At 39.4% G+C, this 17,282-nt stretch overlaps 1 protein-coding gene across 1 annotated transcript; it reads right to left on the reverse strand.

The window, feature by feature from the left end:
- Window positions 1-329: 329 nt before the first annotated feature.
- On the reverse strand, window positions 330-13,942 carry LOC130552575 (microtubule-associated protein 1S-like). Its single transcript, XM_057330927.1, has 15 exons — window positions 13,772-13,942; window positions 12,270-12,371; window positions 11,594-11,676; window positions 11,054-11,194; window positions 7,905-10,953; window positions 7,579-7,784; window positions 7,250-7,405; window positions 5,753-5,845; window positions 4,237-4,726; window positions 4,063-4,114; window positions 3,731-3,926; window positions 1,879-2,031; window positions 1,592-1,763; window positions 1,322-1,422; window positions 330-1,247 (listed from the first exon to the last, which is right to left on the reverse strand). The coding sequence occupies exons 1-15, from the start codon at window positions 13,917-13,919 to the stop codon at window positions 1,065-1,067; spliced, it is 5,325 nt and encodes a 1,774-aa protein (XP_057186910.1). The 5' UTR covers window positions 13,920-13,942; the 3' UTR covers window positions 330-1,064.
- Between the last annotated feature and the right edge of the window lie 3,340 nt (window positions 13,943-17,282).

The following is a 17,282-nucleotide window of genomic DNA, read 5'->3' on the forward strand; positions in this document are numbered from 1 at the left end:
GGGAGTTTCAGTACCGGCCACATGTGCAATTGAAATACTGAAGCTATGACTAGATTTGTAAACGGCAAACAAAAAAATGATAAATCGATTCATTTAGAATATCAAACAGTACAATACACAGACACGCATCGTCCATCAATGTTCAATGGGACAATATAGATGATGCAGTATGGAATAACTGCAAATGTTGATGGTTACTTTAAACTGCGTTTTCAGGAAGAAACGGCCTATCAAGTACTTACATTAGCATGGTTTTATTTAAACGAGTAGTTATTCAAAGACATACTCTGAAAACATACCTTCTGGTCACTTCTCCATGGCCTGTGTTTATGTAATAATATGGCACACTTCTGTCACGCTTTATTTGGTACGATTCTGATTAGTGTTTTGATGCTTTCTGTACGAGAGTTTTGTAATTTTGCAGATTATGCTCGAACATCAACATCACACATTAAATACATTGGAAGAGGCGAAAAAGCATAATAAGAGTTCTTTAAGACTGGGGTCATAAACTTCATAGTTAACAAATCAGACATTTTTTCAGTCAGTTGTTTTAATATTTACTGACTGGTTCGTGTTTTTGTTTTTCCTTCAGTTTTATTTTATTTTATTGACATTTTGAAAGCCAAAATGCTCCAAAACAAAGAATAGCATTTTGTAATTTATTTATCCATTTCTTTTTAATTTACTTGTTTTAAACAAAATGATCGAATGTTTCAAACTTTGTTAAAATATAGACACTTTTAATGTAATAACAATAACAGCTTCTAGTGTATTACTAGAAAGAATCCATACAGTGTCCTTGAATCTGAATACCAGTTTGATTTCAAACATTGATTTCACTATGATTTTAATTACTCAGTCGATATTAAAGAAATCAAGGCTGTATTTTCACAGAATGTTCTTTAGAAAACAGTAAATCACATAAAAAAGACAGGGTGGTACAGAATATGTTAATGACGGCAGTCTGCCCAAAGGACTAAGAAAAACTATTCTGTGCCTATTACAAGCAAACCCCAGAAGTTATCAATATGCGTTTTCTTAAGGGTTTTTATACAGCGGTCTCAAATAGACACTGCATCTTCACCCTGATCATCGAAGTAGCCCTCTGCAGCTCTGAGAATATGATTCAATGCATTTAGGAGCAGGATGTCCATCTCAGGATCCAGTTCTACCTCCTGACTGTAGTTCTTCACTGGGACCACGGCGGTCAGAGAAACTCCGATATTAGCACACACCTCCTGCATCTGTCGCGAGATTATCAAGAATTACACTATTGCTGTTACCTGTAATTCATCAACGCTACAAATCACAGACTCACCATTCTATTGATGTAGTGACTCTGGTAGACATGTTTCAGATCAGCTTCCACCAAAGGACAGGCCTCATCCACCTTGGTCAGAACCACCAGCTGAGGGATACCTGATGGGAGGATGCCCGGCCATGTTCATTATTTAAACATGAGAATTTCACAAACAAGTTTCCAAAATTTTGGAAATCTGTTGGGGTGGCTTGGTTGTAAACGCCGCTTGATTCCTTATATTACAAATATTAAAAAAGTCTAAATTGTGCCAATAATTCATTTACTCACCCAGCTGGTTGGCTTTTCTACGGAGCGCCACAAACTTCTCTGTCATTTTTTTAGACAGTAGTTTAACTTTGCTGGTGTCGATCACATAAAGCACACAGTGAATCTTGTCCTTAACGCTGGCACTTTTGTGGAAATGAGGGGAATCGTCTTGTAGAGGCACTGATGGATTAAACTTAAAAACAATGATAATCATAATAATATTAATTTCAGTTTAGGTCCATAAAAGGTTACTAAAATCAGTTTACATATTGTTTGCTTTGTTTAGAAATTGCATATTCGTTGTTTACCTGATACCGGTCCTGAATGTGGCCCTTCAGAATACTGGTGAAATCATCTACATCAAGCCCAGCATTGGCACCTTCTTCCATCCCCATAGTATCACACAGCATGAAGGGAAGAAAGCTTCCAGTCTTGCCTGCCTTGATTCTATAAGTACGAAACTAACCAGATATCCGTCAATAACGTAATACTTGACAACAGGGCCATGCAGAGACCTTTAAAGGGGCAGGTGCTCAAATTATAAAAGGGGCACATGGAACAAGGCTTCAAAACAGCAATACTATATATCGTGATATATTCCTCGCTGATGCGTGTATCAATATGGATGCTTCTTGATACAGCAGCAAATGCCATGATGCAGTTTTGAAAAATAAAGCGAACTGAAAAGACCTTGCTAATGCTTAATAGTTAATGTTTAATATTTTATTTGCACCTAAAGTTGAAGTCAAACGTTATCCCCTTGCAGAATCTGGAAAATTTGGGGGAAAATTACTTTTTTTTAATTTAGTCCTGTCCTGAACAAGTTATGTTAGAAGAGAAATGTTAACACAAAGCTCACACCAAAGAATAATAAGAGAATTTCTAAAAATAGCCCAAGTAAAAAGTGTACATCCCCCTGATTGTTTATTTATCTTTTTTTTCATTTAGTAATGTATTTCAGAAGCTATAAAAATTAGGGATGCTCCGATCCGATATTTGTATCGGGTATCGGTGTCGATACTGAACAAAATTCTAGATCGGGTATCGGTGACAATTGGCCCGATTTGACATCAAATTTTTGCTAGGCGATGTAAACGTTTACGGAGATGCTGGCTCTTAAACGCCTTCGCGCCGCCGCTGTGCTGTGCGCAGTGTGTGACATGCTAGCAACGTGCTCTGTAAGCAGGTGAACAAGCTGACATATCAAGCAGCGAACAGCATGGAGCGAGCAACAACATCCGCGATTTAGAGGTATTTTACAACAGCTATGCCAACAAGTTCCAGCGCTGTTGGTAATATAAGCATGTTCCGAGGTCGTCTAGTTTAAACGGCACAGCTCCTGCTAGTCGAACACTGAAAACAACAGTCGATTACACGAAAAAATTACGCAAAATGTTATAATTCAAATCACTTTCATTTTAATGTTTCGTTTGAAAACATTTTAAATGACATACTAAAAAAATATGTTTGAAAAAAAGCTTTATGAATAGTTTTTAAAAGTGTACGAGGAACGATTTGCATGCGTTTCCTTTGTGCCAATTGCAGCGCGCTCAGAAATGACCACTTGAAAGACGAGTTGTGGGAGTGTTCTGAAGGAGGGAAATGGTAGGTTTTACGCAAAAATTGGCTATTAATAATTTCACTGGAGCCATGCTTAACCATACTGTATTGGTTTCTTATTGCCGCGATGTGGAAAACGGCGACGGAAACGCGGAATGCAGGCATACCACAGGGTCGTCACAGAAGCAAAAAATGGTGGATAGGAGCATTCCTAATAAAAACACATATGTTTCTCAGGAAATGAAATATAAACAATTTACACCAAAAAACATTTTCAGATGTTTACAGGTGTCTGAATGTAAGGGGTCGTCCCAGATGAGGTCGTCAGGTGAAAGGTCATCACGTGGGTCATTTTATTTCAAGCTAAATGATTATTAATTAATTTGACTAATAGTTAGATTGAGCAGGCCTTCTCAAAAGGGCCTTTAATTACTTTTTTTTTTGCCTTGACAAAAGGGCACTTTCGGCATTAAGGGCCAAAGAGGCAGGTGCGCATCCACCCTCCCCCTGCACGTGCCTGCTTGACAATGTGAAGTATATGTAACAAACATTTATTATAATAAAAATACAAACATTAAAAGCACCCAAAATCTTTTCTACCTGAGTAGTGAGACTGGAGCCAGCAGTGCCGGTGTTGGCCTGGGTGCTCACGTAACCTTTAAACACAGAGTTGATGGAGTTGAAGAAGCTTGATTTCCCAGCGCCAACAGGACCCACCAGCAGAATCCGGGCCTGTTTCACTGATTTCACAGAGGGCTTCCACTCAGAAACAGAGCACAAGATCTCCTCTCTACGCCTACAAATATTCAGATAAAATATTGCCATTTACAGAATTCAGATTATTTGTGGATATTTTTGTATAAATAATCAAGATGAATTCAAATAAAAATGAGAAAAGGCTGGTGGCCTTTGGTTACAGAGAAGATACCCACTCAAAGTTCCACAGGAATCTTCTCCACGGTTTATCCATGAGCCCTCCAAAGTCTGAGGAAATTATAACCACACTTAAGATATTCATACAATCAATAAAGCAATAGCATATAATAGCAAATACTATTTGTGTAATGCTTTGATTAAGATGAAGAGAACAAAAACCTAATACAAACCTTCCACTCTGTACACCTCTAACTCAGTCAGCTCTAAATTATTGCCATGCATCTGCTGTGGATCAAACTGGTATATTCCGGGATTACTGTTTACAGTGGCTGTGTTGTTATGAAGAAACGCCAAAGATCCAAAATTTGGACCTGTATTTCCATCATTGAAAGCGCACTGGGGATTTCCACTGACCACACGCAGGGGGTCATTATTATTCACGTTACAATTGAAGCTGAACAGGAAGGCTTTGTCGTCCACTATATCTTTCCCTGTCTGAGCATAATCGCTACTTGTGAACGCTCCAAAAACATACCCCGAGTTATTGTAAGCCACAACGACAGTGGGTCCCTGCCTGTCACACTTTTGATGAAATGAATCCGCACTGTACCCATGCACACTGGCTTTAAACAGCAGACTCAGCTTGCTTTGACAAAACATCGAGCGCAGCTTCTTCTCCTGCTGTTTGGAAAGACCGGACACAACAGCACTCATGATGACCTGCACAGCAAATGACAAGAACTGTATTGTTACATTACAACTTGTTAAACATTAACATCAGCATTTTTATATAGTATATAGACAATCAACCCTGGTTAAAACAAGACCGTTGTACGGTACCAAAATGTGTTTTGTTACATGAGGACATTTTAGCCTATTTATTTATTTGTATATATCATCGCCGTCTTTCCAAAACCTTGTATCTCCATATTCTGTGATTTTAATTTTTTTGTCCCTTTATGTTTGTCACTGGGTTTTGCAAAAATCCAACAATTGCACGGTTTTGGAAAGACAGCGGCAATATATATATATTTACACATGTATATACGTAGTTTTAATTTTGAGAGAAAAAAGAAGGAAGACTTAAGAGGAGACTGCCACTGTGCAATACGAAAGCAAAGCTGTAATTTGCTTTCACTTTCTAATACAAAATTATCCTGAAACACATGCTTGCCAGTTTTATGTGTGAAGTTTGAACAATTTACTTAAAGGTGTCGGCTACATACCCTGAGTGTAAATGTAGCACGAATAGTATTAAAATGTGTCATTTTTACCTTGAATTATGATGGTTTGTCTGCTGTTGGTCCTGTAGAGAATCCTTCTCCTTGGTTCAATGAAAGAGGAGTTTCCCTGCCAAACGTCCCACCCAATTTGGTGTATTTTGTTCCTTCCTGTGTTGTACTTTGTAGTTCTTTTGTTCATTGGTTCCCCTTGATCGGTTTCCCAAATGTGTCTTCTTTCCTTGTTAGATCCCCCATATTGAAACCCCAGTGTTTCAGTAGTCCTTTGTCAGTTGTTGTACCTGTTATGTTGAATGTCATGCTCTCGTGGTTCTTCGTGTTTTTTTGGATTTATTACTGTTCTGTGGATGTTATGTCACTCCGTCAACTTTATTAAATGGATATTTTACTGCCTTTTACAATGAATCACTTTATTGGTTTCCTCCCTTATTCACTTTGGATAAAAGCATCTTGTAAATGTAATGTAATGTAAATGCACACGAACAATGTTCAGTGTTCTGCTTACCATGAGCCAGACCCACAGACGACTACAAACCAGACCGTAGCGTTCCTGATCAAAGAAGCCAGCCAAGATTCTGAAGAAGTTGTGCTTCTTATACTGTGTGAAAAAGATAGTTGAGCATAATTGCCCACAGTTACAGTATTTCAACACTCACATAAACACTTTTTATGCGATAAACTGGTAGAAGAATTTTGATAAGTCGTAATAAAAATTGTACTGATCAACACCCGTGTCTCTTTTCTTGTGCGCTCACGTCATTACAAAACAAACCAACACTCCAACGGTAATTCAACGTTTTAATTTATAGTATAATTCTGGATACATATCCTTTATTATGTTACATATCTTTGTTTCCGTGAACTGAAAAATCTTTACTATACACAGAATGTCTGACAGCATTGTGGGGCACAAAATGAAGAAGATACTGTACGTGTAAGAGAACAAGGGCTAGTGTGCACTACAGCAGTTGATACTTTACAGTAGGCACAGATATTAGAGGATCTGCACTTCATGTTATACTTTACGTCCCAGCGTTGACACTTCCAACCCTTAACACAGCAAGAGCTGGAGATCATTCTTCAAATAAAAGAAAACTGTCAATTACATGCAATTTCTACACATTTCTTGTCGGCAATAGGTGACAGTACATCATAGTGCAGTACATTCATACAATATGCGTGTGGTGTAGTGAACCGTTTCTAGACTGTAGTGTAAATAGCATCTGTTGAGAACAAAGCAAAAGAGAAAGTCAATCTAAGTACATTTAAAAGTATAAAAATATGGCTCTATATTACAATGATTAATTGTTATGTGTGGACATCTGTGGCATTCTTCCCTGTTGAAAAAAACAGCATATGCTGGGTTAGGTATGTTTTGATGCTGGTTTGACCAGCTTGAACCAGTACAAACCAGCATCAAAACATACCAAACCAGCATATGCAGTTTTTTTCAACAGGGTAGCCTAACTCCCATTGGCACTGCTCATTTGTTTCATTCTTTCAATGTCTTCATGCATAGTCAGAATTTTAAACAAACCAATGCAGTATGTACTTCCATTATATTCAGGCACATTTTCTCCTTTCTATCCACAATGTGGATTCTTTTTGTCACACGCATAAATCTGATTAATGCATCCTTCATTTCCATAGAGACAGAGAGTACAGTATGCTTGCTCCAAAGAATGATTTGAGCTCTGGGTTACATTTAAGTTTGTAACATTTAACTATGAATTTCATAGTGTGATTCCAGTATACAGTATGCTCTGCCAACCAGAAACCAAATATGCAGCCATAATACACAGTGCAATTCAACTACTCTGTAAACAACTACGGGTGTGGGATTCAATTCTTGTGATTTTACTGTGCAGTCCTTATCTGTCACAAACACAATATACAGGTTTGTTGGTTGATTACGGAACATTTTCTTAAGAACAAATCTGTACATAACAATCAGTGGTGCTCAAAGTGTGCGTATGTAGGTCTTATTGTTACTTTCCGTCTACCAGAACTCAATTTTACAAGCAGGGAACGTCTCCTCCTGCATGGCCACAGTGCTGTTGCTGCCCAGGACGGTTATTCCCAGTTGCCGTTGTTTTTCTTGAGTTTCCCGGTACCATTCGTGCATCACCATGGATTCAAACGTAGGGATTAGGGTCACCTGGAAGTTAACACAGAGGTAGACTAAATGTATTGTCTTATTAAAAACTTCAAACATTGTCTTATTTACTCTAAACTGGATATGTATTCTATTCATCCATATATCTATCCATGCTATATTCATGTGTATTTATATAACTTAATAAGTAAATAAATATACAATTGAGTACCAACCGGCACATCCTCAGGCCATACAGATTTACCCTCCAATAACGCATCCAGAATGGACCTCATCAAGCCTTCTTTGTACGAGTCATCACCACTTATTATGTAACAGGATGAGCGTAGACGGCAGAAGAACTCAACATCGACAGTGGACGCTGCATGGCCTGCTGGAAGATAAGCCAGGTCCAAATATACCGAAGCTCCAACCTTGCTACCTGTTGATTGGTCAGGACATCAGTCAGTTCAAGGTCCGTATATTTGCATACCAATATGAACATTTGCATTTTTAAGACAACAGTATAATTTTGTTTTAAATATGCCAAAAAAGTCCAAACCTGATCTTTTTGTGGCAGAGGCTGTGCCAGCTGAGTTGCTTCTCGAGCTGGTAACAGATGTAGCTTGACTTCCAGTCCTGGTTTTGGTGCTTTGTGTTGAACTGCTAGGTGATGTTAACCTCTGGGTAACTCCCGTTGATTTTCTACCCTTTGTTGCACCAGACTTCACACTGCTAACAGGATCGGGCATACAGGCACCCGGCTGCAGTGGAAGGGGAGGTAAATCTTTCACAGGCGCAGGTGGAGGATCCTGGGGCAGAAGATGATTACCTCGATTAAAACCCAATCCATCGTTTATGTTCTGGGATTGCAGGTGGCCTCCTGATTCTTCATCCGAATCTAGAAGTCCATCGGCTGTAATAGACGAGCAATCTTCTAGTCCTGGATGTACATCCGAGTCGGTGGCTGTGGGGAAGTCACTGGCAGACGTAAGAGGGGTCTCCATAGTTGGATGAGCGGATCTGTTCACCAAACATGCTGGTGGAAGGGGCTTAGTTGCCTCTTGGGAGTGGTCGCTATCATCGGAATGGTTCAGCGGGCTGGTGTTAACTAATCCTGGTGAACGTGAATCTTCTCCATTGCTGACCGGTTTGAAGTGTTTGAACTCGCATGGAGAGACCAAGCACAGGTCTACATCATGGCCGATATCAAACACTAGACCCTGTGGTTCAGACGGACACCCACCTGAGCCATCCTGATGGGTCCTTTGAGTGTGAGGCTTCTTTATGGACAAAGACATCCCTACTTTGAATTCAGATTTGGAAAGTTGTCCATTGGAGTAGGACGTTTCATCTTCGTTGGTAGACTCACTGACTGTAGGCAGCACTTGTTCGAAAGACATTGAAAGTGATTCGTCAACCTCAGTGGACTGTGGTGAGCTGACTTCCGCAGGCATTGAGTGAGTGGTAGTGGTAGTGACAGTGGGGGATATATCAGGCATTATATCCTTGAAGGAACTGAGAGACAGAAAACTCGAATGTTTCTCTCTGGATGAAGTGGAGACGCTCTCTTGGTTACTTTTAGGGCATCCGGACTCTGAAAGCTTGGGCAGTCCTGTTTGCTGGCTCTCTGAACCGAGACACATCTTTACCCCAAAGCTACTGTGATCTTTGGAGGCCCAGGTCTCTTCAGGGGACAGGTGATAAGGAGTATGACCAGCACTGTTCGGACCTGATCTAGGAGAAGATAACTCTAAAGTCTTCTCTTCAGGACTGACACAAACGTCCTCGTGGCCATCTTTTGAAATATTGTCTTTCAAAGCCCCATCAAGCAAAGTTGACTCAGTAGGTGTGAGGTCATTTTTTGTTTTGGGCCCGACAGCCATTGTGGCCTTGCTAGTGGTTACTCTGGTACTACATTTAGACTGAACATCACCTCTAGGGACATTTTTTAGGTTTCCAGAGTCAGCATGTTGCTTTTTCACAGAAGATTCCTGTTGTTCTTTGCTCATTTCCAGAAATTCAGCTGTCATATCTTCAGGTGAAGACATTTTAGAGCAATCTTCTGTGGAAAGCTTCTGGTTCTGCTGTTCCTTGTTAGATTTAAAGCTTTTGGTTTTGTCCTCAGCCTGTTTGTTTACTTTTGCTCCGTGTTTTACATTCCCAGGCTTATCTGAGGTCTTCTTGACATCTTTCCCAAGAGACTTTGTTGTCTTTTTCTCTTCTATTTTCACATCAGTTTTGCTATCTATCTTTGGTTTGCTACCTGAAGTTTTTCTCTGTCCACTTTCTTGTTTCTTTGTGTCTGGCGTGCTTGTTTTTTCATTGCTTTTTTCTTTTAAAGACTCTTTCCTCGTAACAAGCTTGGAGGGTTTTAGTTTGACGTTGCTTTCTGCAGATTTCAGCCTTTCCTCACTTTTCAGATAATTTTTATTCACACCTTTGGTTTTGTCTTTTAGCTCGAGATCTCCATGGACAGATCGTTGCTTTGAAGCACCATTACTTGAACTTAATTCGTTTTTTACAGACATGGGGCTGTCCTGATTCTCTGCGAGTTTTGGATTTTTATCTGATTTCGCAGTTTCGAAGTCTTTGGAGCACACCACCGGCCTCTTGAGAAACTCTAGATGCTTCAGTTTCTCCAGACCATCCATTATCTTACTTTGTGGTGTAGAGCCGGGGAAGAGCACTCTGATAATCTTCTCAACTGGGCTGGCGGGATGCCACACAAGCAAAGCACATATAGAGACCAAAGAGGTCAGGGGAACATCCGAGCTTTTGGATTTGGAGCTGCTTTCGGGCCAGTTCTGCATAAACGACTCTACTTCTTTGCTACGCTTGACTGGATTTAGGACATAAAGTTCAAGACACCCAACTCCCATTTTCTGAAAGAGAATAACCGGTTCGATCGGACCACTTGAGTTCCTTAGAAGTGGCTCTGGTGAGATTTTTAGCTTTTCCAGATGCTGTAAAGCAAGTGATGCTAGATCGCTGCTTCTCAGCACATTAGGGTCACCCTGAACCTTTTTAAGCCTGTTTGAAGCATTGAAGAAGACCACGCCGAGCTCTGGGGAGATGAGATTCTTCTGCCATTGTTCTTTTTCCTGGCAGTCGGTTTTACTTCGCTCAGTCTCTGCTACTTTTCTCTCCAGCAGGCTGTTAACTCCGGGCAGATTGTCTGTTCCCGCGTGTGTAAGCAGCACAGAATCCACGCGGTCCAAATGCCTGACCAACTTCCAGAAGCAGGCGCACGGATCTGCTCCACCATTGACCAAGACATTGAATCCATTGACCGCAAAGAAAGCACAATCTCCTCTGCCTCCTGGAAAAACGTAACAGCACGGGCGACAGAGTTTGAGGAATCCCACAGTGCCAGGAGGCTCCAGGAGGTCAAAAGGAGACTGTGGCTCGAAAGACTCAGTAAGAAGGTCCGTGAACTCCTGAAGGCCGCCCATTTTAGATAGCACCATTAGAGGATTTACTTTAATGTCCATAATTTCATGTAACTTGTGTTTTCCAAGCACAGAAGTTTTCCATTTTCCAGTTTTAGGGCAGCTTATGGTGAGGTTTGCTTTGCCGTGTGTGCTAACAGAGTTTAATAGTGCGTCAATCTGTTGGAAACATGGAGAGAGAACAGGGTATTCATTCAAAAAGCAGCTATAAAATCAACATTAAATCAGTACACAGTTATTCAAATCCATTCAGACCAACCTCTTCATCTGAAAGGATCTGTGTAAAATCATTTGGAGTGAACTGTCCAGTGTGCAGGACAAGATCTCCGGTTTCTTCAAGAGATTGTCCTGTGAGCACCAGCAGCTTGTGTCTAGATACGCCTGATATCAAACCATGCACCTGAACCACAAAAATCATTTGAATATGTAGGAACAATGAGAAGAAAATAGATTTCAAGCTGTTATCGCAGTAAAGGGTTCCTCTACACAGTACTAAAAAATGGGTATTAAATACTACAAATACATATAGAGCAAATACTTTTCCTGTTATAGGTGTCGCAATATAAAGTGTTTAATTGATTTTTATTAATTTAAGACAATATCTTTATTTAACAATATTTCTTTTAAGAATCATTACTATAAAGTCATTTAAGGGACTGAACTGATGTGATTTGAACTGATTTGATCTGAACTGATTACCGTATTTAATGTGACCCCGTGTCTTTCATGAATTGTCATACTATACACAATAAATCAAATTAAGAAAGGGAATAAAATATGCCTGTAACAATCACATTACCTCAGAATAGAGAACCCCTTCTGATGGATTTACTACAACCCTGACGTCCACAACCTCTGAACTGAATTGAAATGTCCTTTGACCTGTGAAGAGGAGAAAGGGAGAAAAAGGTCAATTAAAAAAAGTCAATAAAATAAAAAAAATAGGACAAGTTTGCACATCATCAGTTCCATTGATTGTCATCTAAATAAAAAATATGTAAAAGTATGTTTCACCGTGTCAAAAGAAAAGCAAACATATTAGACAGACAATACTGCAGTCTGTGTTTGTCAGCAAAGCTACAATAATGCAATAAAACTTTTACTCTTTTAGTGCACAGTACATGCCGTTTATATGGTCCTCAGTATGCAGTGTAAATATTAAATATTTTTACCCTTTCATAACTAATGAAAAAAGGGAACATCTTCATTTCCACATCAGACGGGCTGTGATGAAACAATCTGTCGCTTTGTTTCTAAACTACATGTAAACAAGTCAAAGGATCCGGTCGGCCTTACGGTGCCATACGAGGCTGTGCATTACACAGTTGCTTCTTTGTTCATTCAATAATGTGCATCCCAGGCGAAAACCATCTGTTTCTAAGATTTCTAACAGCATTACTAAATATACCTTTAAGTTCAGCCTTTAATGAAGAAGATACACAATATTACTGTAGAAATGAGAAAGTGACACTTGCCTTTAACGTCTTTGGATTGACAAGAAGAATGCTTATGAACGAAGAGTCTGAGCTGCTCATCCAAGTTACACGCGGTCAAATCCACATCCCATGCACGAATACCTGCAACGGAGATTAAAACAAAGAGATGAACATTTTGAAGCATTCTGAACACTCAAATACGTTAAATAAGTTCTAATGTGCTTGTTGACATTTGGTTTTAGTAAACAGACACTGGACATCGATTTGAGAAGAAAGAGACTGAAATCCCCCAGAGCAAAACCACTGTAGTCAGCATGACATTCAAGCATCATGTGAGACACAGCGTGGCGTTCAGAGACATTTGAAGAGACCGTTGGCTGGCCGGCACTAAAAACAGCACAGTTCTGAAGCGCTTCTCTACTGTACTCACGAACATGAAAGCCTGAGAAGTTAATGTTTACATCACTTATAACCACCATTTACATGTATGCACGTGGTTGCTTTTATCTAAAACAACTTGCAGTACATTCACAAATAGCCTCAATTGTATTATGTGCGTTCCAGAAGTATCATGACCTTCGCACATGACCCTTGACCTGCTTAGCTACAGGAACACCATAAAAAGAAGCCAATTCAATACTACCAGCAAAAAAAGAGCGAAACCTCAAATATAGCATTCAAGCCAGCTGCCGGATATCCGTGTTATGAAATGCATACGGCATATACCTTGTCATTTGTATACTGTAACACATTTCAAGTCATATTGCAACATTTCCAGACAAACAAGGAAATAAGAAAACAACTTGTTAGGTGGTTTATTTCATGTGAACTGTTAACGTTAGTCAAATTGCTCTTGGTAAAGCGATTTGCATTTATCTTGATTAAACTCTTATCAGATTTGTGACTCACGTGTGCCGTTTAAGGGCTGCCATCATAATAAAAGTTACAAAAAAATAAACTTGAAAATAAAAGTAAGCGGAGCTTGCGCATTAAAGCGAACACGAAAACCGAAGTGGGTGTGAACACGCAGAGCTGGGCACGGCTTTAAAACAAACCACTGACATCAAGGACAACAGCACAATGACATTAAAAACACATCGATGTCTATTTTATACAATGACGACGGCAACATATAACGTTAGCCTATGCTAATGGGGAGGCTACATCTTTGAGGGTTACTCTCTGATGTCATTACGCTGCAATGCAGCGAGGGCACAACTGCACGAATCTTGCGCCAGAATAAATATCGTATCACTGCTTCAAACGCTGTCTATTGATATATCTTTGTAAAAAACGTACGTAACGCACATTCGCTGAAAAAGCGAGAGGAACGGGCGCGTCACGTGACTGTGCGTCAGCCTCGATTCATCATGCAGTCGCGTGGCTGTGTTTTAAGATCAAAGATGTAAAGTTGCAGCACACCGTTTTGCAACACGCGCGAGAAAATGCAGCCATTGGGATCATTTCTAGTCTTATTATAATACAAACACACTTGAGCTAATAACGACGATATGATTACATTCCTCTATATGTAAAAGTACCTCGTTCTATCTCCACCACAATAAAGTCCAGTATGCGCGGTCGATAAAGCGCGCCGATGACCATTAGAATGGAGTATTTGTCATTGCTGAACCCAGGATGGGCTGTCAGGTCCTCTGCTCCCTTCGCTGCCGTTAGACCCGACGCCATGTTGGAAAGTTATGCGTATGATGTCATAGCCAAACAATCAAGTACGAGCGGATGATTTGAATGAAACTGAAGCTGCCCAACCAAAGTCCAGGTTAAGAGCACTAACGTTATTCATCCGCCTTTCGCTGCCATTTGCTGTGGTTTTAAGTATTTAAAGAAACTTAATAAACTGGCTTTTTGTGAATCAAATGTAGCTTTCTAAACCATTCTTTGAACACTTAACCCACTTTGATAAATGTACGTTATGTATTAATAACACACTAAGGCACATGTAAAATATTTAGTCTTAGCTTGGTGTGCTATATGAAACATTCAAGTTAAATATATTTTAAATAAAGTATGTTAAATGCAAGAAAAAAAACGTATAATGAACTCAGTATGCACCGAAATTAACATTTTTGGCCAAAGCTGAATAAAATGAAACACTTCGCTTAAAGGGATACTTCACCCAAAAATGAAAATTCTGTCATCATTTACTCACCTTCGAGTTGTTCAAAGTCTGTATAAATGTCTTTGTTCTGATGAACACAGAGAAAGATATTTGGAGGAATGCTTATAACCAGACAGATTTTGCACTCCATTGACTACCATAGTAAGAATGTTTGTTCTGTTGAACACAAAAAATACATTTTGAAGAATGTAGGACAGCAAACAGTTCTGGGGCACTTTTGACTACCGTTGTATTTATTCCTACTATGGGAGTCAATGGGGGGCAAAATCTGTCTGGTTATAAGCATTCTTTCAAATATCTTTCTCTGTGTTTATCAGAACAAAGAAAATTACAGGACAAGATCTCCGGTTTCTTCAAGAGATTGTCCTGTGAGCATCAGCAGCTTGTGTCTAGATACGCCTGATATCAAACCATGCACCTGAACCACAAAAATCATTTGAATATGTAGGAACAATGAATAGAAAATACAGTTCAAGCTGTTATCGCAGTAAAGGGTTCCTCTATAAAGTACTAAAAATGGGTATTAAATACTACAAATACATATAGAGCAAATACTTATTCCTGTTATAGGTGTCCCAATATAAAGTGTTTAATTGATTTTTATTCATTTGAGACAATATCTTTATTTAACAATATTTTTCTTAAGAATCATTATTATAAAGTCAGTTAAGGGACTGAACTGATTAGAAGATCTTGCACTGTAAATGTAGCCTTACCGTATTTAATGTGACCCCGTGTCTTTCATGAATTGTCATACTATACACAATAAATCAAATTAAGAAAGGGAATAAAATATGCCTGTAACAANGAGAGAGAGAGAGAGAGAGAGAGAGAGAGAGAGAGAGAGAGAGAGAGAGCTGCGTGCCATCCAGAAGCACGTGCAGGTTTCCCAGCTGCTCCTACACAACCTCTGAATGCAATGAAACGGGAGGGGGGAGAAATAAAACAGACGTGCGGGATTTACCTGAAAAGGAGTGGAGAGCATGTTTCAAAGCCGCCTAGCAGGCTGGGATCTGCTGTCCCTCTTTTCTCTCCCTCAGTCCCCTTTTGTTACCATTCACTGGAAACTTGAGAGGCTCGCCAGGCATTGCCGAGCGAGCACAGAGGGAGTCCACCCACCCACACGTGGACTTTCACCCATGCAGAGTGGGAAACGCGCAGACGGCGGACGCGTTCACTGAGAGTGTGTCTCGGCCTGCGACGGGATTTCCTCTTTCCAAACACACGCGCAGTTGGCTGCGTTCTTACTGCTCGTGCCGGCCGCTCAGGGGATGGGCGCTCGCTTGCTCTGGCCTGGACTGATCTGAGAGCAGTGGAAAGCCCCAGAGAGCAGAAAAACTGAATAGATGAGTGGCTGCACAATGGAACGGCCTGAACACATGTTCTCACACTGAGTTAACACTGTAATAGTGCTTTGAGCTTTGATCAGAACTTACATGACTCTGGCTGCACAGTATGTGCACGGATGATGGGAAAATCGCAACTGGATGAGTGCTACAAACTTAATATGTATCTGAAGCCAGAGTTTTATTGATAAGCAGCCTAAAGACAAACTGCGTAATTCACGCACCACTAGTGATAGTAAATGCAACTGAAAAAAAAACTGCTTCCAGACCAGGTTTCCAAACATCGCTACCAGTATTTCCGAGTCCTTCGGCACACAGAAGTAAGACATGAGAAAGCAATGCTAATATATGATGCTGGTTGATGCATGCACAGTCTGTCTATGGGGTACAATAAGACTAGTAATTTTTTCCTTAAAACCCACTTTTCACTTTGAACAAGTATTACAAGAAAACAGTAGTGCATAAAAGTTTACTGCCTGCTCGTAATTGCCTGTGATTTCTTTTATTGCTTATGCATGACTGAAAATAAAAACATAGGGAAAGGGCTCATTCCATCGTGAATGAAGCTCTGCTTGAAGAATCAAACTTTCTTCAAGCTTATAAATTATTTCTCAAAGTATTTATTTTATGGTAATGTTTAGGTATGACACTTATGCTATGTTACAAATGTTGACTTTTACCTTTGGTCAGATTTTGGTTCAGAAAGGCCTTGAGATCTCCACACAGAGCTGCAGCGCCAACCTGAGATGAGGAAGAAATTTGAAAATTGAATCATTTGTGTTGGGCAAGTTACTCTGAAAAAGTAATTAATTACTAGTTACTAATTACATATTCAATAGTGTAATTAAATTACTGTACAAATAACTCTTGCCAAAAAGTATTTAATTACCAACTACTTTGTATATCCTATATCAACCTTGCTTAGTTAAGTGAATCAAGGACAGACATGAAACGGCCCTTTTAATTCATTCAAATAAATAATAAAAAAATACATAAAGTAGTATTATTAACTGACCAAAGTATTACAAAGGTGAGAATTATACATTAAGCACAGATTTTAAAGTTTGACTTAGAATTTTGATGTCAATTCCACTATTGCACACACATATACTGTATTACACAAAGTTTTTAGTTTAATTACATCAAAAGTAACTAATTAAATTGCAGAAAAAATGAGAGTAATCCCTTACTTTACTTTTTCAAGGGAAAAGTAATTTAATTACGGTAACTAATTACTTAGTAACTAGTTACACCCAACACTGTTCACGACTACTAAAAGTGAATTGGTAAAATGTACAATATACATTTCTTTGTTCATAAACTTCTTTATGTGAAATGGTTTGCCTGAGGACTATGCTGTTTTTCTTTTTCACTTGATTTGATACTGTGTTATCTAATGCAGTGCTATTTAGCCAATACATTTTTAAGTTTAATCTATTGACAGAAATGCACTATAATATACATAACTATGTGTTCAGTAAGGGATAATGTAGAGGCAGCCGGTTGTTATCGCAGAAATAACTTGTATCACACTGAAGAGGCTTATTTCGCGATAACTGCCGGCTG

This window comes from Triplophysa rosa, linkage group LG4 (genome assembly GCF_024868665.1).
Source record: "Triplophysa rosa linkage group LG4, Trosa_1v2, whole genome shotgun sequence".
NCBI classification, from domain to species: Eukaryota; Metazoa; Chordata; class Actinopteri; order Cypriniformes; family Nemacheilidae; genus Triplophysa; species Triplophysa rosa.

Bases quoted from the DNA above. Each gene is read 5' to 3' on its own strand.
- LOC130552575 (XM_057330927.1), bottom strand. From the start codon at position 13,919: ATGGCGTCGGGTCTAACGGCAGCGAAGGGAGCAGAGGACCTGACAGCC. The intron at 7,406-7,578 runs GTTGGTACTCAA...GTTAACTTCCAG, and splicing joins TATGGCCTGAGGATGTGCCG to GTGACCCTAATCCCTACGTT. The intron at 4,115-4,236 runs GTTTGTATTAGG...TAATTTCCTCAG, and splicing joins AGAGGTGTACAGAGTGGAAG to ACTTTGGAGGGCTCATGGAT.